The sequence below is a fragment of the Balaenoptera physalus genome (assembly GCF_965194825.1).
Source record: "Balaenoptera physalus genome assembly, chromosome: 16".
Taxonomy (NCBI): Eukaryota; Metazoa; Chordata; class Mammalia; order Artiodactyla; family Balaenopteridae; genus Balaenoptera; species Balaenoptera physalus.
In genome coordinates, this window is record NC_138898.1 from 30,116,720 (window position 1) to 30,143,694 (window position 26,975).

The following is a 26,975-nucleotide window of genomic DNA, read 5'->3' on the forward strand; positions in this document are numbered from 1 at the left end:
TCTCCACCTTTCTGCAGGAGACTTGTGGCCAGACCTGTGCCAACCCAGTCTGAAGCTCTGGGCTTCTCCCTGGTTACACCAGGGAAGTACCAGGGTTTTTGTTTGATACTCTTATCTCCCCGCACTGTATTCTACCCACACATCCTACCTCCACCTGGTGTGGCTGTGATCTGCAGCAAATCCTGGAACTGGAGCTGCACAGAGGAGCCATTCAAGCCAGAACATACTGTGGGGTTCTCTGGGTTGGATTCTAGTGTGCTGAGGGTGAGCAAGAGCACACTGAGGTGCTCAGTCACCACTGGAGCTGCCTCAGTGTGTGCAGAGCCTGTCTCTAAAAGAGCCTGTTTTTTGGTAAAGGATATTTTAAAAGGCTGAATCAGTAAGTGGAGCTACAAAGCCAATGATTGGTCTCTCCTGACTCTGTGCTTAGTGTTTCACTATGAACATTTTCTCATTAGGTTTAAGAAATACAAGCAAGCTGGGAGCCATTCCAATTCTTTCCGCTTATCCAATGGCCGCACTGAGGATGTGGGTAAGACACCCCTAAATGACATGGGGAACCTTCATGGAGAAGAAAAATCAAGAAAATAGGAGTTTCCCCATCTTAAAAGGAAAGAGAAAAAAAGACTTGAAAGCACCCCTAGTTTCTGGATGCCTGGTCCATGAGATAGAACCCCTAATTTAGTCTCCAGAGAAGGGCTGTGTCCCCAGAGCACCTGACCAACCTTCCCCGTTATGCACTGCAGAACCCCAGAGCGTACCACTTCTGGCCAGGTCCCCAAGCACCAACAGGAAGTATCCGCCCCTGCCTGTGGACAAGCTGGAAGAGGAGATTAACCGGAGAATGGCTGATGACAATAAGCTCTTCAGAGAAGAATTCAACGTGAGTTCTTTGCTGAGGCTGGTGTGTCAGCAGGGAGGAAGGCAGACCTAAGGTCAAACCTTTTGAATCATGGGGTAGAAAACAGGTTTCTAATGGGTTAAGAGGTGAGAAATTTTTTACCAGGTTCATCTGACTCCTTTCCTATGTGACCATGGACAGGAAATGCAAAAAGATTTGCCATACCTCCCACTTCTACCCATCTATCCATTCATTCATCATTGCATCTGTTACTTTTGTTTAATAAAAACTTATCAAGCATCTGATATGTGCAAGGTGCCAGGGATTTGCTGGGGAGCAAAAACAGATCTAGTCCCTACACTCAGGGAAATTGCTGTGTAAGTTCAAACAGCAATATAGAACATGAAGAACTGGTGCAAAGGCATAGGAACCTATATTAAGAGGTGGCCTTTTAGAGTCTAGAGCCAGGGGTCACAGGGTATCTTAAGTAGACAGTAGGAATAGGTCATTGTGGAAAATGAGGACCATGGCAGACTGCAGAGTGCAGGCCTCATCTTGGGTAGTATTTACATTTGCATGTTTTATAACTCTCTCAAGGAAGCAGAACATGTTTGTGAATCTACCAGTTGATGATTCCAGTCCACCAGTTCAGAACTTCCTTTAAAAATGATATTTTAATTGAGACCTAATCATAGGCAAGGGCATTGGAGAAAGGGGGATGGGGAACATTCCAGGCACTGGGAATATCAGGAGCAATCTGTCAGTAGTGAGGGTGGGTGAGGGAAGGGCACATTCAAAAAATAATGAAGGACTATGAGTGGCCGAAGGGCAGAGACTTAAGGGAGTAGTAAGAGATGAAAATGTAGAAGACTGGGCCAGACTGTAGATCTTGTAGAATGTCATGAGAGAAGTCGGAAGCCACAGACCAACCAGATTTGTAATTTGGAAAAAAATGACTCAGACTACTAGTTAGAGAATAGCCCATGGGAAGACCAGGATAGAAGCAGGAAATACAGTTAGGGGCTGCAGCAGTTAAGACCAGAGTCGCTGATAGATTGATGTAAAGTGGTAATGATTAGGGAGAGGGGAATGGATTTAAGGACACAGGAACAGTTCCAGAGTTGGCTAATTCATCAACTTGGGCATTGTTAAACTCTGTCTCCTTCATATCTTTCCACTCAGCCATGTGTCAGTCCTGTCTCTTAGGCTGGCTTTCCTCATGTTGCCAAAATGGCTGCCCAGGGAATTCCCTGGCGGTCCAGTGGTTAGGACTTCGCGCTTTCACTGCCGAGGACCCGGGTTCAATCCCTGGTCGGGGTACTAAGATCCCATAAGCCATGCAGCGTGACCCCCCAAAAAAATAATGGCTGCCCCAGTTCTAGGCACCACATGGGGGTAAATAAGGTCCAGTGAGAAGAGAATAACTGTTTCTTCCTGTATGTCTCCTTTTATTAGTGAGGAAAACTTTCCCAAAAGCTTCTGGAGACTTCTCTGGTCACATAGTCCTTCTTAAACTAGTCATAAGCAAGGGAAAAATAGACTTACCGCAACTGGCTGAGACCAATCCACATTATTCCAGTGTCATGTAGAGGATAGGCGGATAACACAGAATGGGAGCTCTAGTAGCAAGGAGGAATGTTTATTGGGTGAGTGGGTTACCACTCATATCTGCTCCACCTCTGAAGGGCTTGGGGGAGTGGAGCGTGATGTGGTCATATTTTCACCCTGAGAAAATCACTAGCTACAATGTGGAGAATAGATGGGAGGGAAGCAAGAGGTGAAGCAGAAGACCATTTACCAGGCCAGAGTTAAGGTAATAACTTGGACCCTTTTTTCTGGCTGTTAGAAAAACAACACCATTTAATGCTCATTATTGATTATGAACATTCACCTCATCCCACAGGATAGCACCTCAGCCTCAACAGTATAGCTAGGTCTCCAGTAGGCACTCTGCTGTTTTTTAAATATGGTGCAAGCTACTTTTGGGTGATGGGTATGTGACCTGGTGACTGTACTTTTTTCTGTGAAATGAGTTCTTTGTTTAGAGATAATTCCCTGAGATCCCATAATAAGGCATTCCAGTGAATACCTGGATAGAGGTGGTGTTCCTAAGAGGCATGGTAGGCAAATTCAGATAGGTATTGTGACAGTCAATTGCCGTGCTATCATGGCCACTATGTTCATGGGCTCATTGGGCCAGCACTGGGGTGGTGAGGGAAAGGGCCGACCAACATCTCCTGGGTTCTTGCAGTGAGTGCCATCCGGTGAGCATACACATGGAGCATAAATATTTCCTGTCTTTTTTGTCCCAGTTATCTACTACCCAGGGATCAGCTTAGATCCTGACATCCAGTGAAGTGGATGGTGTGATACCTTGCTTGAAGTTCTGTTCACCAGACGGGTTTCTCTTTTATACTCATTCAGAGCCATACCTTAAGTAGATTATCCCATAGCAGTCTGCTTCCAGAATAGGCTAGCATGTCTCACAGAGCCATTTGTACACTAGGCTGGACTTTTTTCTCCTTTAGTCAACTGTTAATATCATCAGGAAGTCAGAGGAATCTATTGAAGGAGTGGGTGTGTGGCACGCGTTCTGTACACATCAGTTTCAGCTGAATTCTGGACATGTCCCAATTTATAGCTTATTGAATCACATAATACTTAGTTTATGATGGGCAGTTGACATCATATGGATATCTAGTGTCCCATGGTCAGGCTTACAGTCTCTACCAGACCCCAGTGCTAAGCTAGGAACATAATCTTGCTGACAGGATCATGGACTTGTCCCCACATCCTAAGGTTTTTCATTATGATTCTCCTGCTCAGCCTGAACCACAGACACTTAGGGCCCCGTAGAATCTACCAGAGCTAATTTCTCTATGGCCTGGGTCAGCTTGAGAGCCTTCTCTTTTCAGATCACTCAATAAATGAGTCAGAATAGGACACCAGCATGTGGTATATGCTGTCTCCAAAATCCATAATGACCCAGCAAGCATCACTCCTCCTTGAAGTGGGGGCGGGGAGAGGGCATGGGGGCAAGGAGTGGCAACTTATTCTTTACGTTGGAGGGGATATCCTGACATGCTGCTGGCTTTTGACTTTCGGAAAACTTGGCCAAGGTGGCAGGCCACTATATAGTTGTCAGGGTGATGTCCTGTGAAACAGTGAGACAAAATCCCAATGAACCAGTTCACAGCAGAGAGAGGTCAAGATGATTTATCACTGAAGCTGCTCCTGCCGTGAGAAAGGGAAACTGCTTCATGTAGTCCTTGTGCATCATAAAGGAAAAAATAAGCTCACTTGCCTCATTAATAGCGAAATTCAGGTACCACGGGTTATATTAATCTGTAGGAAATACAACATCTGGAAAAGCAACTGCAGATCTGCAGCTCCACATGGTTCATGTATGACATTATACTGACATTCTTAAAAACTGTCAGCTTATCTATTTGGTAGCTTGCATGGAGAGTAATAGGAAGCATCAGAATAGCTAATATTAGTAGTTATTGAGCACTCGCTTCACGCCATCACTAAACTCACACATCTAAATGGATTATCTCATCATTATCCCACAACTTTTAAGTCTCCTGTAGCACTTAGGAGCTCTGTGACTCATCTAGGGACCTAGCCTTTTGGTAAAGGGAGATTACTGCTCCAGCAGCTTGCATTTGCTCTAGCTAGTGGAATGGTACCTATCCAAAGGATTAGGGGACCAATGTGGTTATTCCTGCTCCTTGCTGTAGAATTCCATTCCAACCATACATTGGGAAAATAGGTAGCTCCTAACATGAGACCACTTCAAGCCAAAACTCCTTCCATCTCCTGTCCTACAAAGGCTCCATTCAAACTAGCATGAAATTATAGCATTCTGGGTTCCCAGGAATTAGTTAGCTGAAGGCCAGAACCCAGTAGACCCCAAAAGATGTATTTGCCTTTACCCAGTGGTTACCATGGTAAATGCCTGCAGATTCTTAAGGGAAGATGAGGAGGAAGGTTCATGGTATAAGAGTGTTGATGTGCTGTGGCAGGGTTCTTTCTTACATGTGCCCATCATTGAAGAGTTCTAGGTCTGTGAACTGACTCAGGCCTGGGAGTTGGATGAGAAGGAGCCCTTCTCTAGCATGAGAGTCTAGTCAGGCCCCCTCAACTGACCTGAGCTGGCTGCCTCCCATTTCCATTATTGGGAGCTTCACAACAAATTATCCACCTCAGAGAAGTCTGAGCCCTGGTGAACTGTGGCCTCTGAGGCTTTTTTCATCCCACTAAGATCAAGAATCCCTTTTTGAAGTCATTTCCTTCTTCTGAAAGATGCAGGTGCTTTCCTCACCCACGTACAGCCTCTAGTGAGGCATGTATTGTAGATCCCATCAAGGACATGGTGAAGGTGTCAGTGAGAAGGTTGAGGCTGTTGGATCCCCTGTAACACTGATTTCCTCTACTTTGTGCCAAGGGCTTTCTGGCTTTTCTTTGCTACCTAGCTGAACCCAGCATTCAGTCCAGGTTCCTATTGGCCACCCCACCCCACCATTAGAACCGTGGCCAGTTTCCTGAGCGGTTACACTAACTGCAGAAGTTCAGTTAACCATACCATAACTAGAAATCTAGCCCTATTCAAAAATTAGAATTAGACCCCTCCTTGGCCTAACATCCTCAAAATGTATATCAACAACTATTCCTATGGTTTTTGATGATCCAACTCAGTGAATGCCTGCAGTTTCTTCTGGGTGTTAGTTCTTTGCTTTTCTACCTTCTTTATGTATTTTACCCTCCAGATCGTGTTATGCTCGCATCCTGATTATCCATGCGCAATGAGAGCTGGGTTGTGGGGCAGTTTTCATCATGAAAGCAGGATGCAGTAGAGAGCATAATAGAGATTTTTAGAAGTTGGCTTTCCCCAACTCCTCTGTTTCCTTTCTGCATCATTTCAATTATCTCACTTTAAAGCCGTGTCTTTCACATGACCAACCAAGGAAAGATGTGAATTCCATTGGCATTAACATTTAACAACCAGCAAAATTCTGAAACCTTAACTTTTGGTTCAGCAAAATACATAGCACAGTCATAGAAGGGCCCTGACTTTTGTACTGTCTTTGGAGATAAGTATTTGATTTTGGAGCTGGGCTTTTTCTTGTTTTACTATCTAAAATTGTCAGAAATAATCCTATTCCTTGGTTTCAGCATTTCTCATCTCCTTTTAATTGGCACTCCCCCTCCCCCAACTCCTTTACCATCAGCTAGAGCACCTCCCAGGTGATTGCAAGCCAATATGAAGTAACTGTTTTACAGTCGTGAGGTATGAGTGGCTTGAGCTTTCCCATAATGCAAATTGGTTAACAGTTCCTTTCCCTTCATCTGAACTCAGTAATCAGGTTCACATCACCCGTATTTCCCCCATCAGTGTCTCACCTACAACCCCACTCTCTGTTACTAACTGCTAAGTGAGTTAAGGTCTTTTACTTAAAAACAGGAGAAGTCAACTCAAGCAAAAAAGTGGGGAAGCTGGCAGAATCAAAAGATGAGATAGACTACCAGCCTTTGGACAGAGCAGGTCCTATCCTGGTGGGTCTGGGCCCTCTAGGGAAGCCTCTGCTTCTTTTGGGTTTCAAAATCCTGGAAAAGAGAATCTGGTTGGTACAATGTAGGTCAGGTGTGACTGTGCTTGCATCGGTCAGCCCTGGCAGGAAAGAGGAGAGTTAACACATAGGACAAACACACCAATTTGTGTCCACTATCATAGAATAATATTCTTGTAATCATAGGGTGAGGAAGGCCTTTCTAAGCAAAACACAAGATTCAGAAGCTAGAATAGAATAGATTGAAAGATAATAAATATATTAAAATGTTAAGCATCTCTGAAAAATAACACCATAAGAAAGTGGCCAACTGGGAGAAACTATTTGCCACAAGTAGACAGAGAATTTTCCATAATGTATAGAGCTTCTCCAAACCTGTGAGAAAAAAGTTAAACATTGCAGGAGAAAAATTGGCAGTTCAGAGGAGAAAAACAAATGGTCTATAAACATAGGGAAAGAGGCTCAACTATATCTAGTAATCCGGAGATCCAGATTAAAACTAACCATTATTTTGGGCCTGTTAGATTTGAAAATTTTAGAAAATTGATGTCAAGTATGGGCAGGGGTATGGGAATAAAGAAACTATTTCACACAGGTAGGGGAAGTTTAAATTGATAACAGCACTGGAAGGATGATTTGGCAGTATCAACCAAATTTTAAATGCTTACACTATCTGACCTAACTTACGGGACTCTATCAGAAAACAAAATATATATTTGTACAAGGATGTTCATTGTAGCATTACTTATAATAGCAAAGAAGATAAAGTGGAAAATATTTATCTATCAAATAGCAGAATGGCTAAATAATTTCTTGCATCTATTATAAAATTCTGTACTGTCATTAAAATAAATGTGTTGACATAGAAAAATATGGGAAAAAACATATTCCAGGGGACTTTACATGGTATAATCCCCTTTTAAAAAAAAATCTATGTATGTCTGCCTTTGAGTGTGTTAATGCCTTTTTTTTTTTTTTTTTAAAGTCTGGAGGAACACTGTGAACTGAGCAGTGGTTGCCTACAAGGACGGGTAGAAGACAGGAGAGACATGATAGGGAACTTCCACTTTCTACTGAATTATTTGACTTTCTTTTACAACAAGCATATTTTTAAATAGCATTTTTAAAAGCAGACATTAAAAACTTTAAAGGGGCTTCCCTGGTGGTCCAATGGTTAACACTCCGTGCTTCCACTGCAGGGGGCGCAGGTTCGATCCCTGTTTGGGGAGCTGAGATCCTGCGTGCCTCGCAGTGCAGCCAAAAAGAAGAAGAAAAAAAAAACTTTAAAAAGTTTTTTTTAATATAGTAAACAAAGCTATTCAAGCTTATTAGCCTTAGCATAGTATCCATTATGCTTTAATGTATAGATGGCATATAGAATAGAGTTGGTGTCCCCAGCTTGAACTGTGCCAAGAGTCTTGTGGTCAGGTCTCTGTGAAAAGGAATATCATTAAATGGGAAGTTGTTTTGGAGGAAAAACTGGACCGTGGGGGTGAACAGCTGAAGAAACAATAAGCATAGGAAATGACAGCTGTTTTCGGATATCTGACAGACTAAATGGGGAGTGTGTAACATTTCTATGAAATCCCACCGTGGTTGAAAGTTACGGGTAATGGAACTTTTGTCCTAAAGTTATAAGCTGGAACATTTTACTGACCAGCATTTGTCTTGGAAGGAAGCACTGTATTTGTTTAAAAGAAACACTTTGAAAAGCCACTTATTGAGGTCCCTAAAACATGTTTAAGGTTTAATAAATAAATAAATAGACTTTACTTAGCTCCTGAGATGAAGGGGATAGGAGACAGCTAGGGAAAGAACTAGAGGCAGTGAGGCGGTCACAATCTGTGAATTGTGAAATGTGAAACCCCCCAACCCACTCAGGACCCTCCATCTTTAGTAGAGACAGCTTAATTCTTGGATTTCCAGGTAAAGAAGCATTTATGTGTAATTTGGTGACAGAACTGTGTGGCATCTGAGTGAACCAGAGGCAGAATAGTCTCTACATTGATGAGTTGTCTCCAAATAAATGTATCAGAGCCAAAGGCCTATGGGAGTTATCAGTACCTATGTCAAGGGCTTTAGAATTCAACAGTCCAGGGAATTGGGAGTTCAGGATTTCCAAGGGGCAGAGAAGGCACCAGCTGACCTCCTGGGTTTTACACTAGTCAGTACAAGGGAAAAACAAATTGTGTGTCTGGGTGTTAAGTCCTTCTAAACAGAACTGTTCCAAGATCAGGGGAATTTCCTTGGAAAGTAGTAGGCTCCCCATCACAGCAGAGTGTTCAGGCACTGGTGACTGTGGCCAGAGTATTTGGAAGGGGATTCAAACTTTAAAGTGAATGAGATTCAGTACTATACTGGAGACGTTAGCACAGTAAGGCAAGAAAAGAAATGAAAGGTATTACGGATTGGAAAGGAAGAGACAAAAATCAGTTTTTTTCACAGAGGAGATTATTGTCCCAGAGAAATCCAAAGACTCATCAGATAAATTATTAGAATTAATGTTATTTTAACAGGGTTGATAGATACAAAAACAGCATAAAAAATGAATGCATTTCTATTCATAAGCCACAATCAGGAAATCTAATAATTTTTAAAAGATGCCATTTACAATAACATCCAAAATGTGAAGTACCTAGGAATAAATTTAGTAAAATATTTACAAAATCTTTGGAGAAAATTATAAAAATGTTTGAAGACATTAAAGAAAAAAACCTAAATTAGTGAAAGAGATAAGATCAATGGATTAGAAGGCTCAGTATTGTAAAGTTGTCAATTCTCCCCAAACTGATATATAGATTCAATGCAATTCCAATAAAAATCCCAACAGGTTTTTTGTGGAACTTGACAAGCTGATTCTAAAATTTATATGGAAGAGAAAAGATTCAAGAATAGCCAAGACATTCCTGAAGAAGAAGAACAAGGTGAGGAGACCCGCCTTACCAGTATAAAGAGTCATTATAAAGTTTAGTAATTAAGACAGTTTTGTATTGGCACTGGAATAGATTGACCAGCGGAATAAAATAGAGAACCCAGAAGCAGATTCATATGTAAAGGGAAACCTATTTGTGACAAATGCTGTTGTAGTTTTGCTGGGTAGAGGATGGTCTTTACAATAAATAGTGCTCAGACAACTGGGTAACCCCATGGAATAAATGAAATTGAATTCCTGTCTCATACCAAAAATCAGTCCCAGTTGATGTAAACACTGAAATTTAAAGGAAAAAATGTAGAGACAATAATGTAGGAAAATATACTATGATCTCACATAAGAAGGTGTTCTTAAGACTTAAAATGTTTATAAAGGGAAAGGTTGATCAACTTGACTACATTAAAATGCAAAACTTTTGTTCATAAATAAATACTATAAAGAAAATGAAAGGGCAGGCCACAAACTTGGTAAAAAATACTTGTAACACTTATAACTGATAAAGAATGAGTTTCCAGAACACATAAAGAACTTCTGCAGAGTAGTAAGAAGATAAATAATCCAGTAGAAAGATGGGGAAACACTCAACTAGGTTCTTCACAGAAGAGGAGAAACCCTGTTGACCAGTAAACTATGAAATGATGGTGAACCTCATTAATAATCAGAGAAATATAAATTAAACCTACATTTGATACATTTAAAGTCTGACCATAGCAAATGTTGACAAGGATATGGAATAACTGGAATACTTTTTACATTGCTGGTGGGAGTGTAAATTGGTACAGCTACTTTGAAAAACAATTTGACCTCATCTGGTAAGGTTAAAGATAGTCGTACCTGAAACTCTTGCACATGTGCATGAGGAAACACATACAGTTAGTGCTCAAAGCAGGACGGTTAACTGTAAACAACCCAAATATTCACCAGTAGTAGAATGGATAAATAAATGTTGGTATGGTCTAAAAATGGAGGACTACAAAGTAGTTAAAATGAATGAACTTTGGCTACATGGAACAACCTGAGTGGAATCTTCAGAACATAATGTTGGGCAAAAAAAGCAAGTCACCATTTATCATTGCATTTTTATCAAAAAATAGACTGAACAATAAAAATATATATTTTTAAGGATACAGAATATATGGATACAAATAAAGCAAGGGGATAATAAATACAAAATTCCAAGTTTACTTGTGAGAGAAGGAAGAGGAAGTGATGAGGAAGTGCCGAAAGAGAACTTATAAGTTAAATTGGGTGGTGGATATACTTTTTAAAAAAATAATTGTAAAAATTGAAAAAAAAATTTTTTTAACTGACATTTTAAAAAAAATGACAGCCTTGCTTCCAGTAAAGGCCTAAGCAAGGGATGAAGTGGTCTTTGATGCCACCTACTGTTTGTGGAGAATTTAACATCTTAGAGCCTTCTGGTTCAGCTGCTTCTGCCCAGCTCTCCAGGCTGGGTATTTTCAGCCTGGAGTAGGATTCCCCTTGTTTTCATCCTTGACCTAGGCTCTTTAATCTGATATTTTACATCTAGTACAGTGTTCTCTAAAGCAAATCTTTTATTTTCTCTTGTCAAACAGTGACTCCTGTTTCTTCCTAACTTTGCTTTTAGGAGCCTCAGCCTACCTGGAGACCTAATTTTTCTTCATCATGACTGGGGGAGCTAGGGATGCTGACAGGACTTTGAGATGTGGTCATTGTCATTACTGACCCTGAGGACTATTTTCAAGAATCTTGTTGTCAGTACATCTGTTCTACATCATTTTAGACAAGGGATGTACAGGAAAAGTAATACCTCAGGATTAGTCTTGAGGGCTTTTAAAAACTTGTGTCTCATCCTGCCCTGCATCAAGGTGGAAATGTAGCCTATCTGGGTGAAGAGAAGGCAAACTGTGGGTTTGTGCAAACTGGGAAATTCCAATCTTCTCGTCCAGGAAACTCCTTTTTCCCCTTTATGTATTGACAGCACTGGGTCTGAAGAAATTGGCTTTCCTAGTAAAGTAACATGCAGAACCTCCAGGGTTTTAACTCTGAAAAGAAAATCTCTTGAATAAGTGAAGGTAGATGGACTATGAGACCTTGACTCCTGTTATCTTGGGGTATTTCACTTTAATTTCTCCTACCACTATCTTGCTGGTTCCTAGGAAGTATATTTGCTCCTTCTTAAAACTCTTGTTTCTTTCTGGTAAAATTGGTTCCTTTTAGGCTGGCATTTCCTTTACTTAATCTTTTTTATTATTTTTATCCAAGCTAGAAACCTGAGAGTCATCCTTCATTCCTGTCTCTTTCTCTCCCCAACTTTTGTTCATTCCATCTCTAAATCTAGTCATTCTAACTTCATAATATATCTCAAATACATCTATTTCCTTGTACCATCATCTTTCCACATTCTGTACTTGCCTTCCTCCCAGCCCATTTTCCATGTAGCAGCCAGAGTGATTCTTTAACAGGTAAAGTGGGTTACAGTTTAAAAACCTTGAATGGTTTCCTCGTGCACTTAAAGTAAAATTCAAACTTCCTATTCAAGGACGTATGTAGAAATATGTGATCAACCTTGTCAAAAAACTCATCTCCTCCCACTTCCTCTTGCCATCTCCACCAGCAACATTTTCTACATAACACCCTCACTGACACTTTATTTCCTTACACAAACCAAGCCTTCTCCTGCCTCTGGGTCATCATACATGCTGTTCTTTGCCTGGAATACTACTTTCCATACTCATCCTTCCTCATAGAGACCTACCCTTAATCTGTATTGGGGTATTCCTTGGGCTTTCTGATACTTTCTCTAATAATCTGTTCTCTCATTGCATTTATCATGGTATGTAATTTTATATTTACTTGTTTTATTTATTTAATATCTGTCTTTCACCCACAAGTTTGCATTGTTCATGAGATCAAGAACTGTGTATATGATTGATTCACCACTGTTTGCTCTGTACCTAACCCGGTACCTAATAGGTACACATTATATGTTTGTTGAAAGAATGAATGAAAAGTAATACATGAACCATAATTTACTTAACTGTTCTCCTACTGCTGAGTACTAAGGTTGTTTTCAGTTTGGGGTCATTCTAAATAATGATGAAGTAATAATTTGAACAGAGATTTTTATTTATTTAGGCTAGAATCCAGATTTGCTAGGTCAAAGCGTATGAATATTTTTAAGGCTTTAAAACATATTTCCAAATCACTTATCAGGAAGGTTGTGTAGGTTGTAATTTTAAACTATTTCTCTTTTTGCTTTCTTAGTTTTGAATATATAGAACACAGAAGAAAACAGTTCAAATAATAAAGTTTAGCTTCCTGCTCCTATAAAACGAATTTACTGAATGCTTATTCTATGCCAAACATGAGATTATCTTATTTACTCCTTATGTAGCAGATATTATTATCCCAATTTTATGGGAAACTTCGGCCGATTTGCTCAAGTTCATACAATCCAGACTATCTCATGTCAAACCATTTATACTTATCCACATACCTCCCAGTGCTAGCTGATTTACATTTGCTCCCAAACTGCTGCAGATTCAGTGTTACCTCATCCAAGTCCTCTGCTTCCTAACTGCTGCATCCATGTGAATGCCCTCTCACCCACTCACCTGTCCTTGCTTCCTTACCACATGATGCTAGAAGCTGGGCTGCCATACCCCCTTGTCAGGCTCCTAACTCAACTGACCATCCAGACCCCTCCTGTGTGGTTTACTCTGAGATACATCTCAGCTTTGCATGGTGGTCAGCATGGGGATAAATGGCCCATCCTTTCAGTTATGTCCCCAGTCCTATATACTGGGGTGGTCCATTTTGACCCAGCATTGTAACAAGCTGCTAACCACATAGTAATCATATAAAGAGCATGCTGTGCTTATAGTAACAGGAAAGGCATTCTGCCCTCTGGGTATTCAAACTCTAAGGAGCTTAGAAACTATTTAGAAGAGAGGTGCACTCTCTGTATTAGATGCAAGTATTCACCTGGGCACATCTTTTCCCCCCAAGAAAAGGTAGAACTTGCTGCCAGGTCAGAGTATGGTGCAGCAGTTTGCATGTTTGGTGTTTATCCCTGTTAATAACTCCTGTAATTTCTCTTAACCTTTCAGGCTCTCCCTGCTTGTCCTATCCAGGCCACCTGTGAAGCTGCCTCCAAGGAGGAGAACAAGGAAAAAAATCGATATGTAAACATCTTGCCTTGTGAGTGTTTGTAGGGTTTCTTGGGATGTAACCTGAAACTGCATCTGTAGCCAGATTTTCTGAGGATGGAAAGAATCTTGTGATTGATCATAGGAAAGCTGGTAATAAGAATAGAGTCAAGCCTTTGGGCTGAAAGAGCCTTTATGGCTCCCCAGGCAACCCCAGGTGCTCATAAAGTCAGTAGGGGTGCTTGACCAGGTTTTTCGTGGCAGGCCTAAAGTTTCTAGGAAGTTAAGGAGAGCAGTTTCACTAAGACCAGACAGCAAGTACATGGTTGTTGTGGGGTTTTTTTGTTGCTCATTGCAAAGAAATTCCAATTCAGAGTTCTCTTCGTAACTCCTTCCCAGAGTTAGCCATTGCTAATCAGTTTATCTATAACCTAAGAGATATTTTTCTAGGCTAATGGTCTCCAGAATGGAATATGCATAATCCAGTGGGATGCGAGAGCAAAATGTTTGAACTTTGCTTTATTTTTTATAATTGCTTTTTTAAAAAATTCATCCTTTAAATAATTCCTGGTGTAATTTTGGGTGCATCATATATTAAAGACCACTGTACTAGGCATTTACAGGTACTTATGTCTTATTTGTATATAAATGCATGTATATATATTATATATTTTTAGTATAACTGGTATGCTGTATACATTGCTCTGACTTTTTTCTTTTTTCTCCCAATATATATTGGAAAATAAGTCAGATGGAGAAAGATAAATACCATATGATTTCACTCATGTGGAATCTAAAAAAACAAAACAAACCAACAAAACAAAACAAACACAAACTCATAGATACAGAGAACAGATCATTGGTTACCAGAGGGGAAGGGGGTTGGAGGTGGGTGAAATGGATTGGTGGGGGGGTCCTACTGTATGGTGATGGATGGTAGCTAGACTTGTTGTGGTGATCGCTATAGTTATTACAGATGTTGAACTATAATGCTATATACCTGAAATGACTATAATATAGAGAAATGTAAAATAAAAACAAAACTAATATGTATTGGTAATTGTCAAGAAACAGAAGTGTTCACTTTCCTTTTTATCAACTGCTTACTATTCCATATTATGGATATATCTTAATTTATTGAACTTAGTCCCCTAATGATGATTGAGATGTGTCCGAATTTTTGCTGTTATAAATAGTGCTGCAGTGACAACTTTATACTTGTGTGTCTCTCTACACATAGTCATAGATGTCACAACTGGCCTGGTTGCATTGGGACCAGTGAAAAATAAAATTGAATTTAATTGAAAAAAAAATTTTTTTTTTCTAGATGACCACTCTAGAGTCCATCTGACACCAGTTGAAGGAGTTCCAGATTCTGATTACATCAATGCTTCATTCATCAATGTAAGGAACTTGAGCTTTTCTCATTATTTCCTTGATTCCTTCTCAGCTGCATGTTAGGAGGAATATTTGTCATTTCAGTTTTTCCCTGAGGAGTCTGATTTTTTTTAAAGACTGAAAAAATTTTTTTAAAGATCAAACAGTTTAAAATGTATTCTTATGTTTACGTGTCATCATTCCCAGAATTTTCCCATGCAGAAATCTGAACCTAAATGTATACTTTTCTGTAAGAGTCAGTGACTCTTTATTGAGCTTATTCAGATAACTAAGAACAAAAGCACACCTTGTCCTCCAAACAGGACTAGAATATCTGACTCTGGGTAAGTCTGGTTAGTCATGTCTACTATGAATTGAGAGAAGAGCTGAAACTGAAAGGAGGTTTTTAGGGGTGATTTAGAGAATGTTTATAGAGATGGTGTGCGAGACTTGAGTATGTTTTATAGGCTGACGGGAGGGAACCAGTAAAGAGAGAGTTTGAAAGGAAGAGAGAGCAAGCAAGAGAGCTAGAAAGAGCAAGCATGACTACTGAAGCATGAAGAGAATACTGATGGAATTTGTACACCCATGATTATAGCAGCATTAATCACAATAGCCAAAAGGTGGTAGCAACCCAGGTGTCCATCAATGGAAGAATGAATAGGTAAAATGTGGTATATACATGCAATGGAATATTATTTAGCCTTAAAAGGGGAAGAAATTCTGACACATGCTACAACATGGATGAATTTCGAAGACATTATGGTAAGTGAAATAAGTCAGTCACAAAACAATAAATATTGTATAATTCCACTTATATGAGGTACCTAGAATAGTCAAATTAATTAAAACAGAAGGTAGAATGGTGGTTGCCAGGGGCTAGAGGGAGGGGGGAGAAGGGAATTATCATTTAATGGGTACAGAGTTTCAGCTGAGGAAGATGCAGAAGTTTTGGAGATGGATGGTGGTGATGGTTGCCCAACAATGTGAATAAACTTAATGCCACAGACCTGTACACTTAAAAATGGCTAAAATGATCAGTTTTGTATACGTATATTTTACCACAGGTTTTTTTTTTTTTTTTTTTTTTTTTTGGCTGCGTCGGATCTTAGTTGTGGCATGTGGGAATCTTTGTTGTGGTGCGAGGGCTTCTCTCTAGTTGTGGTGCACAGGCTTCTCTCCAGTTGTGGGACGCAGGCTCCAGAGCACGTGGGCTCTGCAGCACACAGGCTCTCTAGTTGAGGTGCGCGGGCTTAGTTGGCCCACAGCATGTGGGATCTTAGTTCCCCAACCAGGGATCAAACCCACGTCCCCTGCATTGGAAGGCGGATTCTTAACCACTGGACCGCCAGGGAAGTCCCTTACCACAATTTTTTTTAAAAGAATACTGATGGAGAGATTAGTGTTGAACATAAGAAAGGATGTTTTTTCCTCTGAGACTGATGGTAAAGGAATATAGAATAGATAGAGGTGGTTTGTAGGTGTGAATAAATCAAGCTGAGGGAACTCATCTTTTTTCTAAGAAGTAAAGTCAGGGTTATCTGCTGAAAAGGGAGGATGGGACTGTGACATGAGAGTACTGAAGTCAGTAAGAAAGAATACTGAAAAGAGCATGAAAAAAGCATGTTTAGCTGCACCGAGGAACTACCTAAGATGGAAATCTTTGATATATAGGGACCTCAGTTGTGTGATTTTCTCCAGTTGTACCCTAGGATTGGTGATATACAGAAAACATGTGGTACTCAGACAAAGGGGCTAGGGAAGTCAGTTGTTGCTTCAAGTAGTCAGCCGAGGGCTTCAGGTTCAGTAGAGAAAGGAAGGGATCAAGGACTAGGTCTCAAGAAATTGAAAGAGCAGTCTTGGGATAAGAAAAGGAGAAAGATGGAAGAACAAGAGGCTGTGGCTAAAAAATAAGCTATCAGATGGACTTCAGAAATGGAGTAGTGCAGGCACCCTCACTAGTATGGATTTGCTGAAATTCCTGGATATGTTTCTTAGTGATGGTCATATGTTTATAGTTAGAAAGAAAGGAACCCTGGTAGAAATGATTGATGTAGTAGATAAGGAAAATGGAAAAAGGCTAGTAACCAGCTAAGAGTCCCAGGATTTAGATCAAAGATTATGATGAAGTGTTTGGGAGGAACAGGTTGAGTTTAACATTATATGGAAGAGTATAGCAATATCAGAATGTTTCCATCTGCAGGTAACAGAATACTCAGCTAGAAGTGGTCTACACAGGAACATTTACTTCTCATATAATCTGAAGGCAAGTGTATAGCAGTTCTAGGGTGGGCTGAGTCTGTGACTCAGTGACATCCTTAAGAAACCAGGTGTTTCCATCTTTCTACTCATATCTTCAGCCTATTGGCATTGTCTCTTGCTCACAAGATGGTTACAGCAGTTCCAAACATTTCTTATAAACACAACAAACAACATAGAGGAGGAGGAGGAGGAGGTGGAGAATTTCTGCATGTGCTTTTCTTTTTATTAGGGGCATGACCTTTCTCAGAAGCCTCTCCGGTACAGTACCCTTCAGAGCCCACAGGCCAGGATTGGATCACATGCTTACACCCTCTCTCTAGTCACTGGCTAGGGCACTGAGAATTATCATGATTTACCCTTCTGGGGCTGAGGAATGATCACCTTCCAAGCCAATGAAAGGTAAATGTCTGAACAAAAGCATGGTTTTGATGGCAAGAAAGAAAGGGAAGGAATAGCTTTTCAGTTAGTAACCAGCAGTGCCTGTCACCATAACCAGTTTGGCTCCTTCCCACATTGAAGGTGAAGACAGACAAAAGTAAGTTGGATGTTAAGGCTGGTAAGCAAGTAAGATGGGTCTATTCATGGTCATGATAAGCAAGGCACTAGAAGGAAACAAGCCTTCTCCTTTGGCCATGCTTAGTTGGAGCTCACAATAGGGCATCCTATAAAGCCTTGATGGTTATCGGAGGTTATTAATAGATGATATGAAAGTTTAGATGAAGAGGGTTAAAGTGGAGGTACTTATGAAGTCAGTGAAAATAGAAAAGCAGGAAAAAGCTTATGGTTAACCATGAGTAAGAGTCGGGGATTAAAGAAGATTTAGGTTTATTAAATTCAGTCAACATTTTTTGATCACCTGCTGTGTGGTAAGCACTGGGGGTAGGCTCCAAGGTTACAGAGATAAGATATGGTCCCTAGTGTGATCTACCTACAGGTAGATCATAACCTTTAGTGTGCAACATGTGTGAAGGAGATATTCCCAGATCCTTTGGGACTTAGAGAAAGAAACATTCAGCCAACCTGATGAGCCAGTAGAGCTGAATATTGAAGGGTAGGTCTGAATTCAAGAGAAGAAAGATGGACAGAAACTTCAAAGCAAAAAGAGAAGTATGGGCAAAGTCAGAGACTGGAAACAGTAGTCTTAGTTATAAGATACAAGATGGGAAGTCATGGGGGATGAGGCTTGGGGGATTGGTACGAACTCGATCTTAGAAGACATTGAATGTCAAGTGTGTCTGTTGGGGTTCTTAGTTGCAGATAACAAGAGTCCACTTTCTGTCTATTCTTTTCAGCAGGAAGGGGTTTATTATAAGATAGTGGGTGGCTTACAGAATCTGCGGGAGAGTCACCAGGAACAGAGCAGCCGTAGGTGTACCCAACTACCCCATATGACTCTCGTAGTGAAACCCCTGCAGAGGTGCTATAGAAGAACTCAATGCTTCCGCTGCCATGCTTGCCCAAAGACCAGATCTTCCTAGCACAGTCACCATCTCACATTACTCACTTCTATCCCAAGTCTTATATGGGACTGCTAGGAAGAAACTGGGTTCTTAGGCAGAACTGAGCTGCAAGAGAGTCTAGGGAATTTAGCTTTTAGTTTTTCAGCCTCTATAGAAAGAAAGTCAAGCTAGAAGTGGGTGGGACTGGATGCTGATTGAGTCACCTTATGGTATCTACAAATTTTCAGTACAGCTTAGAGTTTTTGTTTTTTATTTATTTTTGGCTGCGTTGGGTCATCGTTGCTGCACGCGGACTTTCTCTAGTTGGGGCAAGCGGGGACTACTCTTTGTTGTGATGCGTGGGCTTCTCATTGCGGTGGCTTCTCTTGTTGCGGAGCATGGGCTCTAGGCACGCAGGCTTCAGCAGTTGTGGCACACAGGCTCAGCAGCTGTGGCTTGTGGGCTCTAGAGCGCAGGCTCAGTAGTTGTGGCGCACAGGTTTAGTTGCTCCGCAGCATGTGGGATCTTCCCAGACCAGGGCTTGAACCCGTGTCCCCTGCATTGGCAGGCAGATTCTTAACCACTGCGCCACCAGGGAAGTCCCCAGCTAAGAGTTTTGATTTCTAGGCAATGGGATAACTTTGAAAGGTGTTAAAGACAAGGAGCAATATGGCCACATTTGTATATTGATCACTCAGGTTACCGTGTGCAACATGGATTTAGGAAGGGCTGATTGAGGGCTGTTACAGGAGCATGCTACAGATGGTGAGGGTAGAAGGGTTGAAGAAGAAGCATCAAAGTAAAAACCACTTTGGAGGTAGAATTTAGCAGGATATGGTGATTGATTAATATATGAGAGAGTATAGGGTGATACCCTGTAGAGTGTATTTAGGGTGGAGTTTCCTTCTTTCTCCATTTCTGGGCTGGAGGAAACACCTGAACATGTGGAATCCCAGTGCTGGGCAGCCAGGGCCATATCCACAGCCCCCTAACGCCGGGTACCCTGGAGGTTGCAGTCCTGCTCATCCACCACCTGCCAACCCGACCTTTCCTCCAGACCCCTTTCCCACTCCCCCAGGAGCACCCCAGGGGAATCCAGCTTTTCACCCTGGTGGGCCCTGTCATCCTGTGCCACAACTAGGGTATCCAGGATGCCAACCCTCAGGTCCCTACCCCACTCCATACCCACCACCTGACCCTGGTATTGGCTCCTGGCATGGTAGGACCAGGAATGGTGATGGACAAGGAGATGCAGAAGAAAATGAAGAACGCTCATAAAAAGAAGCAGAAACACCACAAGCATGGCAAGCATTCCTCCTCTTCCTCCTCTTCCAGCAGTGACTCTGACTGAATACAGGGCCTGGACCCTTTCCTTCAGTCTCTCCAGTTCTGCTCTCCCATCAAGCTTTAGATGCCATCTTGTACTGGGGGAAATTAGCCCTTGTGTCCCTCCCCACCTCACCTCCGCAATCTGAGCCTCACTCTGCTATTCAACCCTAACTGGCAAGGGAAAATGGGAAAAGAATTGCCATGGGCTAGCAAAGGCCATCTTCGCACTGCTTTGATAGAACTTTTAGCTGATGAGTTTTGCAAGAGATCTATTTTTTGAAGATGGTGAGATTTGAGCTAAATGCTGAAGACGTGATTTTTTACACACATTGTGTAAATGTGTAAAATGTGATTTTTTACATTCTTGTGTAATATTTATGCTTGGGGAGATGCTGTGGAAATTTAATTATGGGGGAAAGAAACAACCTATACCTTTCTTGTTTAAAAAAAAAAAGAGTATAGGGTGATCCACGTGGATGTATCCAGCATAGTTGGGCATCATTAATCTGAGCTCAGGGGAGAGATTCCAAAGCCATGGCCTTTGAAGTCATTAGAGAGAGAAGAGTGGGCCCTGGAGCCCACAAACCTCTGCCAAGGCACACTGGGCAAGAGGTGCTCATTAGTGAGACAGAACGAGACGAGGAGAGAAGAGCATCTCAGAGGGCAAAGAGTAAAGCATGGAGAAGTGTTAGGTGGTCAGCGGGGTTGAGTGCAGATGAGAGATCCGGTGGGAAAGAGGGAGCAGATGTCCTTAGGACTTGGAGTATAGAGGCAGGCAATAACCTTTGCTAAAACAAATTGTGGCCATTTGTTGTGGGCTGCCAGTTACACTTACGAAACCCTTTTTTCCTCCCAACATGATAGAGGTACAGTTTATGTAACAGAAATTCAAACATTTAAAATGTAGAATTCAGGGCTTCCCTGGTGGCGCAGTGGTTGGGAATCTGCCTGCCAATGCAGGGGACACGGGTTCGAGCCCTGGTCTGGGAGGATCCCACATGCCATGGAGCAGCTGGGCCCGTGAGCCACAATTACTGAGCCTGCGCGTCTGGAGCCTGTGCTCCGCAACGAGAGAGGCCGCGATAGTGAGAGGCCTGCGCACCGCGATGAAGAGTGGCCCCCGCTTGCCACAACTAGAGAAAGCCCTCGCACAGAAACGAAGACCCAACACAGCCATAAATAAATAAATTTTTTTAAAAAAAAGCAATCTATTACTAATCTGACCATACACTATCATGTTAACTAGTCAACGTAACTAAAAAAAACTTCCTAAAAAATAAAAAAATAAAAAAAATAAAATGTAGAATTCAGTGATTTTTAGTAAGTTTACCAAGTTATGCTGTCATCACTATAATTGTTTTAGAACTTTGTTAGTGGCTTTATTGATGCAATTCACATACCATAATTTTCACCCACTTAAAATTTACAATTCAGTGGTTTTTAGTATATTCACAGATACGTGCAACTATGACCAATTTTAGAACATTTTCATCACCTCAGAAGAGAAACGCTGTACCTTTTAGCTATTGCCTCTTAGTTTTAGAACTTTTTGCTCACCCCAGAAAGAACCTTCTTGTCCATATACAGTTACTCCCCATTCCCACCCCCTGGCAATCATTTACCAAGCCCTTTTTGCGCACAGAACCAAGATCACACATGAATCTTGAAGAGAGGTGGTACCACGGAGTGGTGGCAGCAGGCGGGGGGGATGGGTTCTATGGTTTGGAGAATACAAAGGTCTGAAAGTGAACCTGACATTGGTAACAGGAGAAGATGAAATAGGCAGTACAGACGGCAACTGGGCTTCCCTCCTGGAGTCTTAGGAGGGACCAGCTTCCTCTGTCACCTTGAGGTGTCTAAGGGTATAGAGGGTCTTTAGAAGTGTTTTGTTTTTGTTTTTAAACTGGTAGGAATGTAGGTGCCACCTAGAGCCAACTTGGCATTTGACTTTCAGAATCCAAAGATGTCTCAGGAACCAGGGAGCCACATTTCATCTTTCCCTTGCACATAACACAAGGAAGATCAGTAGTTTTGCCTCATTCTAGTTATTCCTTACTGGTTGAGCAATGTCAGCATATTACTATGTAGGCATGTTTTCATGGGGGATATATAGCACACTCCTGGTAACGATGGAGCAGGAAGCACTTTGGGGCTGGGCCCTCCAACAGTGCTTTTAAGCTATTCATGACCCACATGCTCCAGCGAGAACTTGGCAGCAACTTCTCCTGGAGCAAGGATATTATACGGCTTAACATACTCTTAAGAGCGTCTCAGTTTTAATTACAGGTTTAGTGCTGTAAGCAGAATGCAGCATCCTGAATTAAGGCTTTATCAGTTTCCATCTTCTAATGGTTGAAAACTTTTGGAGAATTCCTCTTAATAAAAATCTTAACAAGCTTCTTATTGTTAACTCTAAACATGTCCATATTGAGGCCTAAAGCTTTCTCCAGTGCTGGGAAGAAACCCTGCCCTGACCTTGTTTGAGCTGGAATAGGAAGTGGCTTCTCAGACTCGGCCCCCTCCTTTACTCTGCCACTGCCTTGCAGACTAGTATTTCACATCATCACCTTGGTATGGTATCCCATCCATGAAGCTGCCTCCCTCATTGCCCATCTTAGTGCTGTCTGAGAGAGGCAGAAGGTGATTTACAATCCTTAAATCAAATGATTTTTCACTTACCTGGGACGTCTCAAGTGAACACTATATTTAAACAGTGAGGTTGAAAAGATGTATGACTAAACAGTAAAGAAAGTTACTGCCTGTGTCAGTTTTTCGGAGGCTCCTTATCTATTAAGTGACGTCCCCAGGCTCCTTGGCTTCTTTGTCTCCCACTTCCTGTAATGGAGAACCCTCTTGTCAAACACTGGGAGCTGTTACACCATACCCATGGGCTATTCCCCGAAAACTTTTGCACCTGGGTAAAGCATCAGCAAGAAAATAACCCTTTTTCTTTCCTCGTGTGGGCCCAGCCTCACATGCTTCTGACTTGGAGGGTTCCTACACATTAACACTAAGACCCAGATTGTCAGCAGCTAAGAGAGCATCAGAACAGGGTCTAGCCTAGGAGTTGTTATTTGGATGTTCTTATACTAATGTTTGTTAATAATTCACTTTAAGAAGACTGCCTAGACCATGTAATCTTTGCTTCCTGCTATCCAAAGCTAATCCCATGAAAATTTCTAGAATGGAAAGCCTTGTTAATTGCCTGGATCTTTTCACAAGGAAGTCTTTGTAAACTGGTTGGGAGTCTGGAGGATTTCATTCCTATCCATTTTTGGGTTTTCACTTTCTGTTTCTCCTCTACTCCTCTCCCACCCCACCCTCAGGGCTACCAAGAAAAGAACAAATTCATTGCTGCACAAGGTAAAGTAAGATAATTTTTTACTCTTGGGCTTAACCATGAATGGATTTGGGATTTTTCTTCCAAATGCTAATAGATTACTCAGAATATATTAGCTTTTCTGTAATTATTACCACCTGAAAGAAATATAATCTACCTTGCAGGTTTATAACTAAGGGCCTTTCATCTTGATGACTTAGTGTCGAGGGATCCTTTGAAAGAAATTCTTTTATATATGTGCATAGAAAGTACTGGAGAAGGCTATATACACACACACAACACAGTTTAATGAGGTTCTCTGTCTTGGGGTTGTTTGGGAACCTTAAGTTCAAACTAGGCTGCTCCGAATTGGAATTTGGATTTAGTCTCCAAAGAGGATTGGCCACCTCACTGGTCCAGGCTGACTCATCTCCTCCTCCCACTCATGGGCCTGAGCTCCACTATTATTCACAGATAAGTGGTCTAAGAACCCTCAGAGCAGGGACCCAATGCCATGGTCCTACACATGCTCTGCACCTGTTTCCATAGCCTGAAGTTCTAACAAGTGTCCTCACCTTTGGGATCCTAGCAAAAAAAAATCTTGATGCTTGCAGCACTAAAAAGTAATTGATGTTATTATGGTCCATCAAAGCCCATTTATTTAATCACTCAACAAATATTTATTGACCATTTATTAATATTATGTGCCAGGCACTGGCCTAGGTGATGGGGATATGTAGGGGAATAAAACAGAATATGGTCTCTGCCTTTTTGGAGCCTTTAGTTGGTAGAGGATAATTTATAGCAAAATAAACAGAAGCTTTGGTAAGTGGCTATCCTGTTCAATACGGTAGCCACTAACCACATGTGGCTATTTAAAATAAAATTTTGGGGAGCTCCCTGGTGGTCCAGTGGTTAGGACTCTGTGCTTTCACTGCTGAGGGCACGGGTTCAATCCCTGGGTATGGAACTAAGATCCCACAAGCCGTGTGGCGAGGCCAAAAAATAATAAAATAAAATAAAATTTTAAATTCAGTTCCTCAATCACACTAGTCACATTTTAAGGCTCAATAGCTACATGTGGCTAGAGGCTACCGTATTAGTGCAGATATGAAACATTTCCATCATCACAGAAAGTTCTGTTGGACAGTACTGTGATCGTGATAAAATAGGGATAGAGGTAAAATGAGGCAGAGGTGGTCAGAAGTCTTAGATCCTCCTTGCCCTTGCAGTCTCCCACCAGGACCTGGCCCTTGCCTAACTGGACCCCACTTTCCCTCCCTCTGTAGCCATCTGTCAATTCAGGTCCACCCTCCAAGGCCCACCTCAGCTACCACCTACTCAGTGATGATTTTGGCACCAACAGCCACATATAACCTCATCCTCTCTTTGTTTGCCATGGGGCCTTGTTGATGCTAAAATAGTTCTTAATTAAGTTCACCTTTGATTTCCCCGTTAGCCTTTTATCAGACTCCCTCCCTCTTGAACTTCTCCACAGTACTTCACACTCCTTGAAACCCTCCTGTTATTTCCTGCCATTCAGTTCTCTTGATTTTTCTCACTTTTCTAAATATTGTTTCTCTAGCTCTTATTCTTCTTTCTGCCCCTTAAGTATAGTTTCTCTTCAATATTGTGGATGACTACTTCCCTTGAAACTCCATTCTTGTCTTTCATGGCACATTTCTGTCCATTCTTCTGCCTCCCGGGCTTTTTGTTCTGTCTGAACTTGAATAATGCTTGAAGATCCCCAGCATTCTGTGTTTGACCCCTTCTTTACTCCTCCCCCTCCGTATCCTCTTTGAGAGACCTCATCTAATACCCACTTCTGTTTGACTGGCTGCTGCCTCTCTTGAGCTCCAGAGCCACATTTTCAAACCAACTTTGTACTCTTCCGCTTGAGTACCCCCACAGACTCTAGATTCAGCATCAGAAACTGAAACGTGACTCTTCCTCAGCCCCAAAGCTGCTTTTTCTCCTATGTTCTTTAGAGACTGGAATGTAATCTATATTCATGGTGACTGGAATGTAATCTACCTAATCAGCCAAACCAGATTTGGGATCATCCAGATCTCTCTCCTACCTGTCCCTTGCTTTACATATGACTAGTCCTCTTGTTTCTCTCTCCAAAATCTGCCTTCTCTGCCACACTTCCTTACTCTCATCTCTTGTTCCAGCTCTGTTGCAGTAGCCTACTGATTGATCCCTCTAGGCCCTAGCTTTGCTCCTTGCATTCCTTCCACCAGAATGGCCTTTCTTAATGCAAAATTTTTGTCAGACTCTCATGAAAATCCTAGAATGATTTTTCATTATCTGTAAAACAAGTCTTCCTTAGCCTGGCCTCCATCCCTTTAGATCCTGGTACCTCACCTATCTTTCTAGCTTCATCTTCTACCTTCTACACACCCTACACAGTGACCTCACTGAACTCCTTACAGTCCCTGGATGTCTCATGCTCTTACTTGCTGCTAGCCCCCTGCACCTCTGCCTGGAGTACCTCTTATCCCTATGCCTCCTTTCTAGACTCCCATCTACTTTATCTGTCCTAACATATGGCTCAAATGTCATCTTCTCCAGGAGATTTTTCCTGACCTTGCCAGGCAGTGAAACAATTCTGCCTCTGTACATCTTTCCAGTATGTGTCCACTTCTGTCATTATTTGTTTTTCTTTTTAATATTTTTCTTTTTACCAAAGGGAATACAAATTTTAAGAAAGTCAAAAGGTATTACAAGGTCTATAAAAACAAAGTTCTCCCCCCTTTCGTCTACACTTTTTTAGTCTAAAGCAGCCATTTTTATCTGTTGACTTTTTCTTATTACAGATGATAACTTATTTAATCCTCTTACAAACTACCTCACACTCGGACAGACATGTCCCTTTTCCCCATTCTCCCAGTGGAGTTAAATCACAATTTGTGGTGAAGATAATACTTGTTATTTACATTCTTATTACTATGCCAATATTATTCACAGCTAAAGCACATAATATATGATTTTTTTGGTACAGTTTTTGGTTTCCCTCTTTCCCAAGAGTTAATAATTGCCTTTTTTCCTTATTCACTTAGTTTTTTATATACCTAGCACTGATTTTTTTTCTCTTAAACTCTTTGCTAGAAGTATATATTTTCTCTCAGTACCCTCAGATACATGAGGTTTAATTTTTTTAGTTTAATTTTTTATCTTGGGATCCTTCTAGAACCTTCTTCCTTCAGTTCCATTCTGGATTGATCTAGCCTCTGGCAGAATAATTATCCTGAGCCTTCCCTCTACCAGCACCCTGGGAATTCTGTTAGTCTCTCTCCTGTGTTAGATGCCACTTTTTTCTTTTTCTTTGTTTGTGCCCTTCTAGTGACTTTCTGGAAAAGGCTGTGTGGGAGGTAAATTTTAAATTTCAGCCTAAGCAATTTACCCAACCTCTCTGGCTAATGACACCCACCTCAGAGCATGGTAAGAAGGAGTAAATGAGATATAAAGCACATAGCTCACTATCTCGCCCATAACATAGGTATTCTATAGAGGTCATGATTTCTAATCCTCAACTGTAGTATCCTTGGGAAACATTATTCATGTTCTCTTTTTATTTTAAGAACCTCACATCCCCACTTCACTCCCTAGTGAAGTGCCTGGCACATACATGGTGGATACACAGGAAATGTTCAGTTAGTAAGTAGGTGGATGGGTAGATGGGTGATATATTTAGCGGGGGGCATGTGGGCACAGGCTTCCAAAAGTCAGGAATGAATGTTCCCAGTTTCCCAGCATCTTTCTTCCTC

At 41.4% G+C, this 26,975-nt stretch overlaps 1 protein-coding gene, 1 long non-coding RNA gene and 1 pseudogene across 6 annotated transcripts in view; 2 read left to right on the forward strand and 1 right to left on the reverse strand.

Moving 5' to 3' along the window:
- Positions 1–26,975, reverse strand: part of LOC309644681 — a 236,613-nt gene that overhangs the window by 163,185 nt on the left and 46,453 nt on the right. The window lies entirely within an intron of this gene.
- The window catches only part of PTPRA (protein tyrosine phosphatase receptor type A), a 186,121-nt gene that overhangs the window by 138,491 nt on the left and 20,655 nt on the right, over positions 1–26,975 (forward strand). For 3 of the 4 annotated variants that reach the window (XM_082428497.1, XM_082428498.1, XM_082428499.1), the window contains 5 exons: positions 459–532; positions 747–883; positions 13,441–13,531; positions 14,807–14,883; positions 23,213–23,249. In XM_082428497.1, coding sequence (XP_082284623.1) covers positions 459–532; positions 747–883; positions 13,441–13,531; positions 14,807–14,883; positions 23,213–23,249 — 416 coding nt within the window. Of the gene's footprint in view, positions 1–458; positions 533–746; positions 884–9,244; positions 9,339–13,440; positions 13,532–14,806; positions 14,884–23,212; positions 23,250–26,975 lie in introns of all 4 variants that reach the window. The other variant, XM_082428500.1, reaches the window with a different exon arrangement.
- LOC309644665 (proline-rich protein 13 pseudogene) lies at positions 14,893–23,202 on the forward strand (annotated as a pseudogene). The gene has a single exon. The product of its transcript is annotated as a proline-rich protein 13 pseudogene (transcript).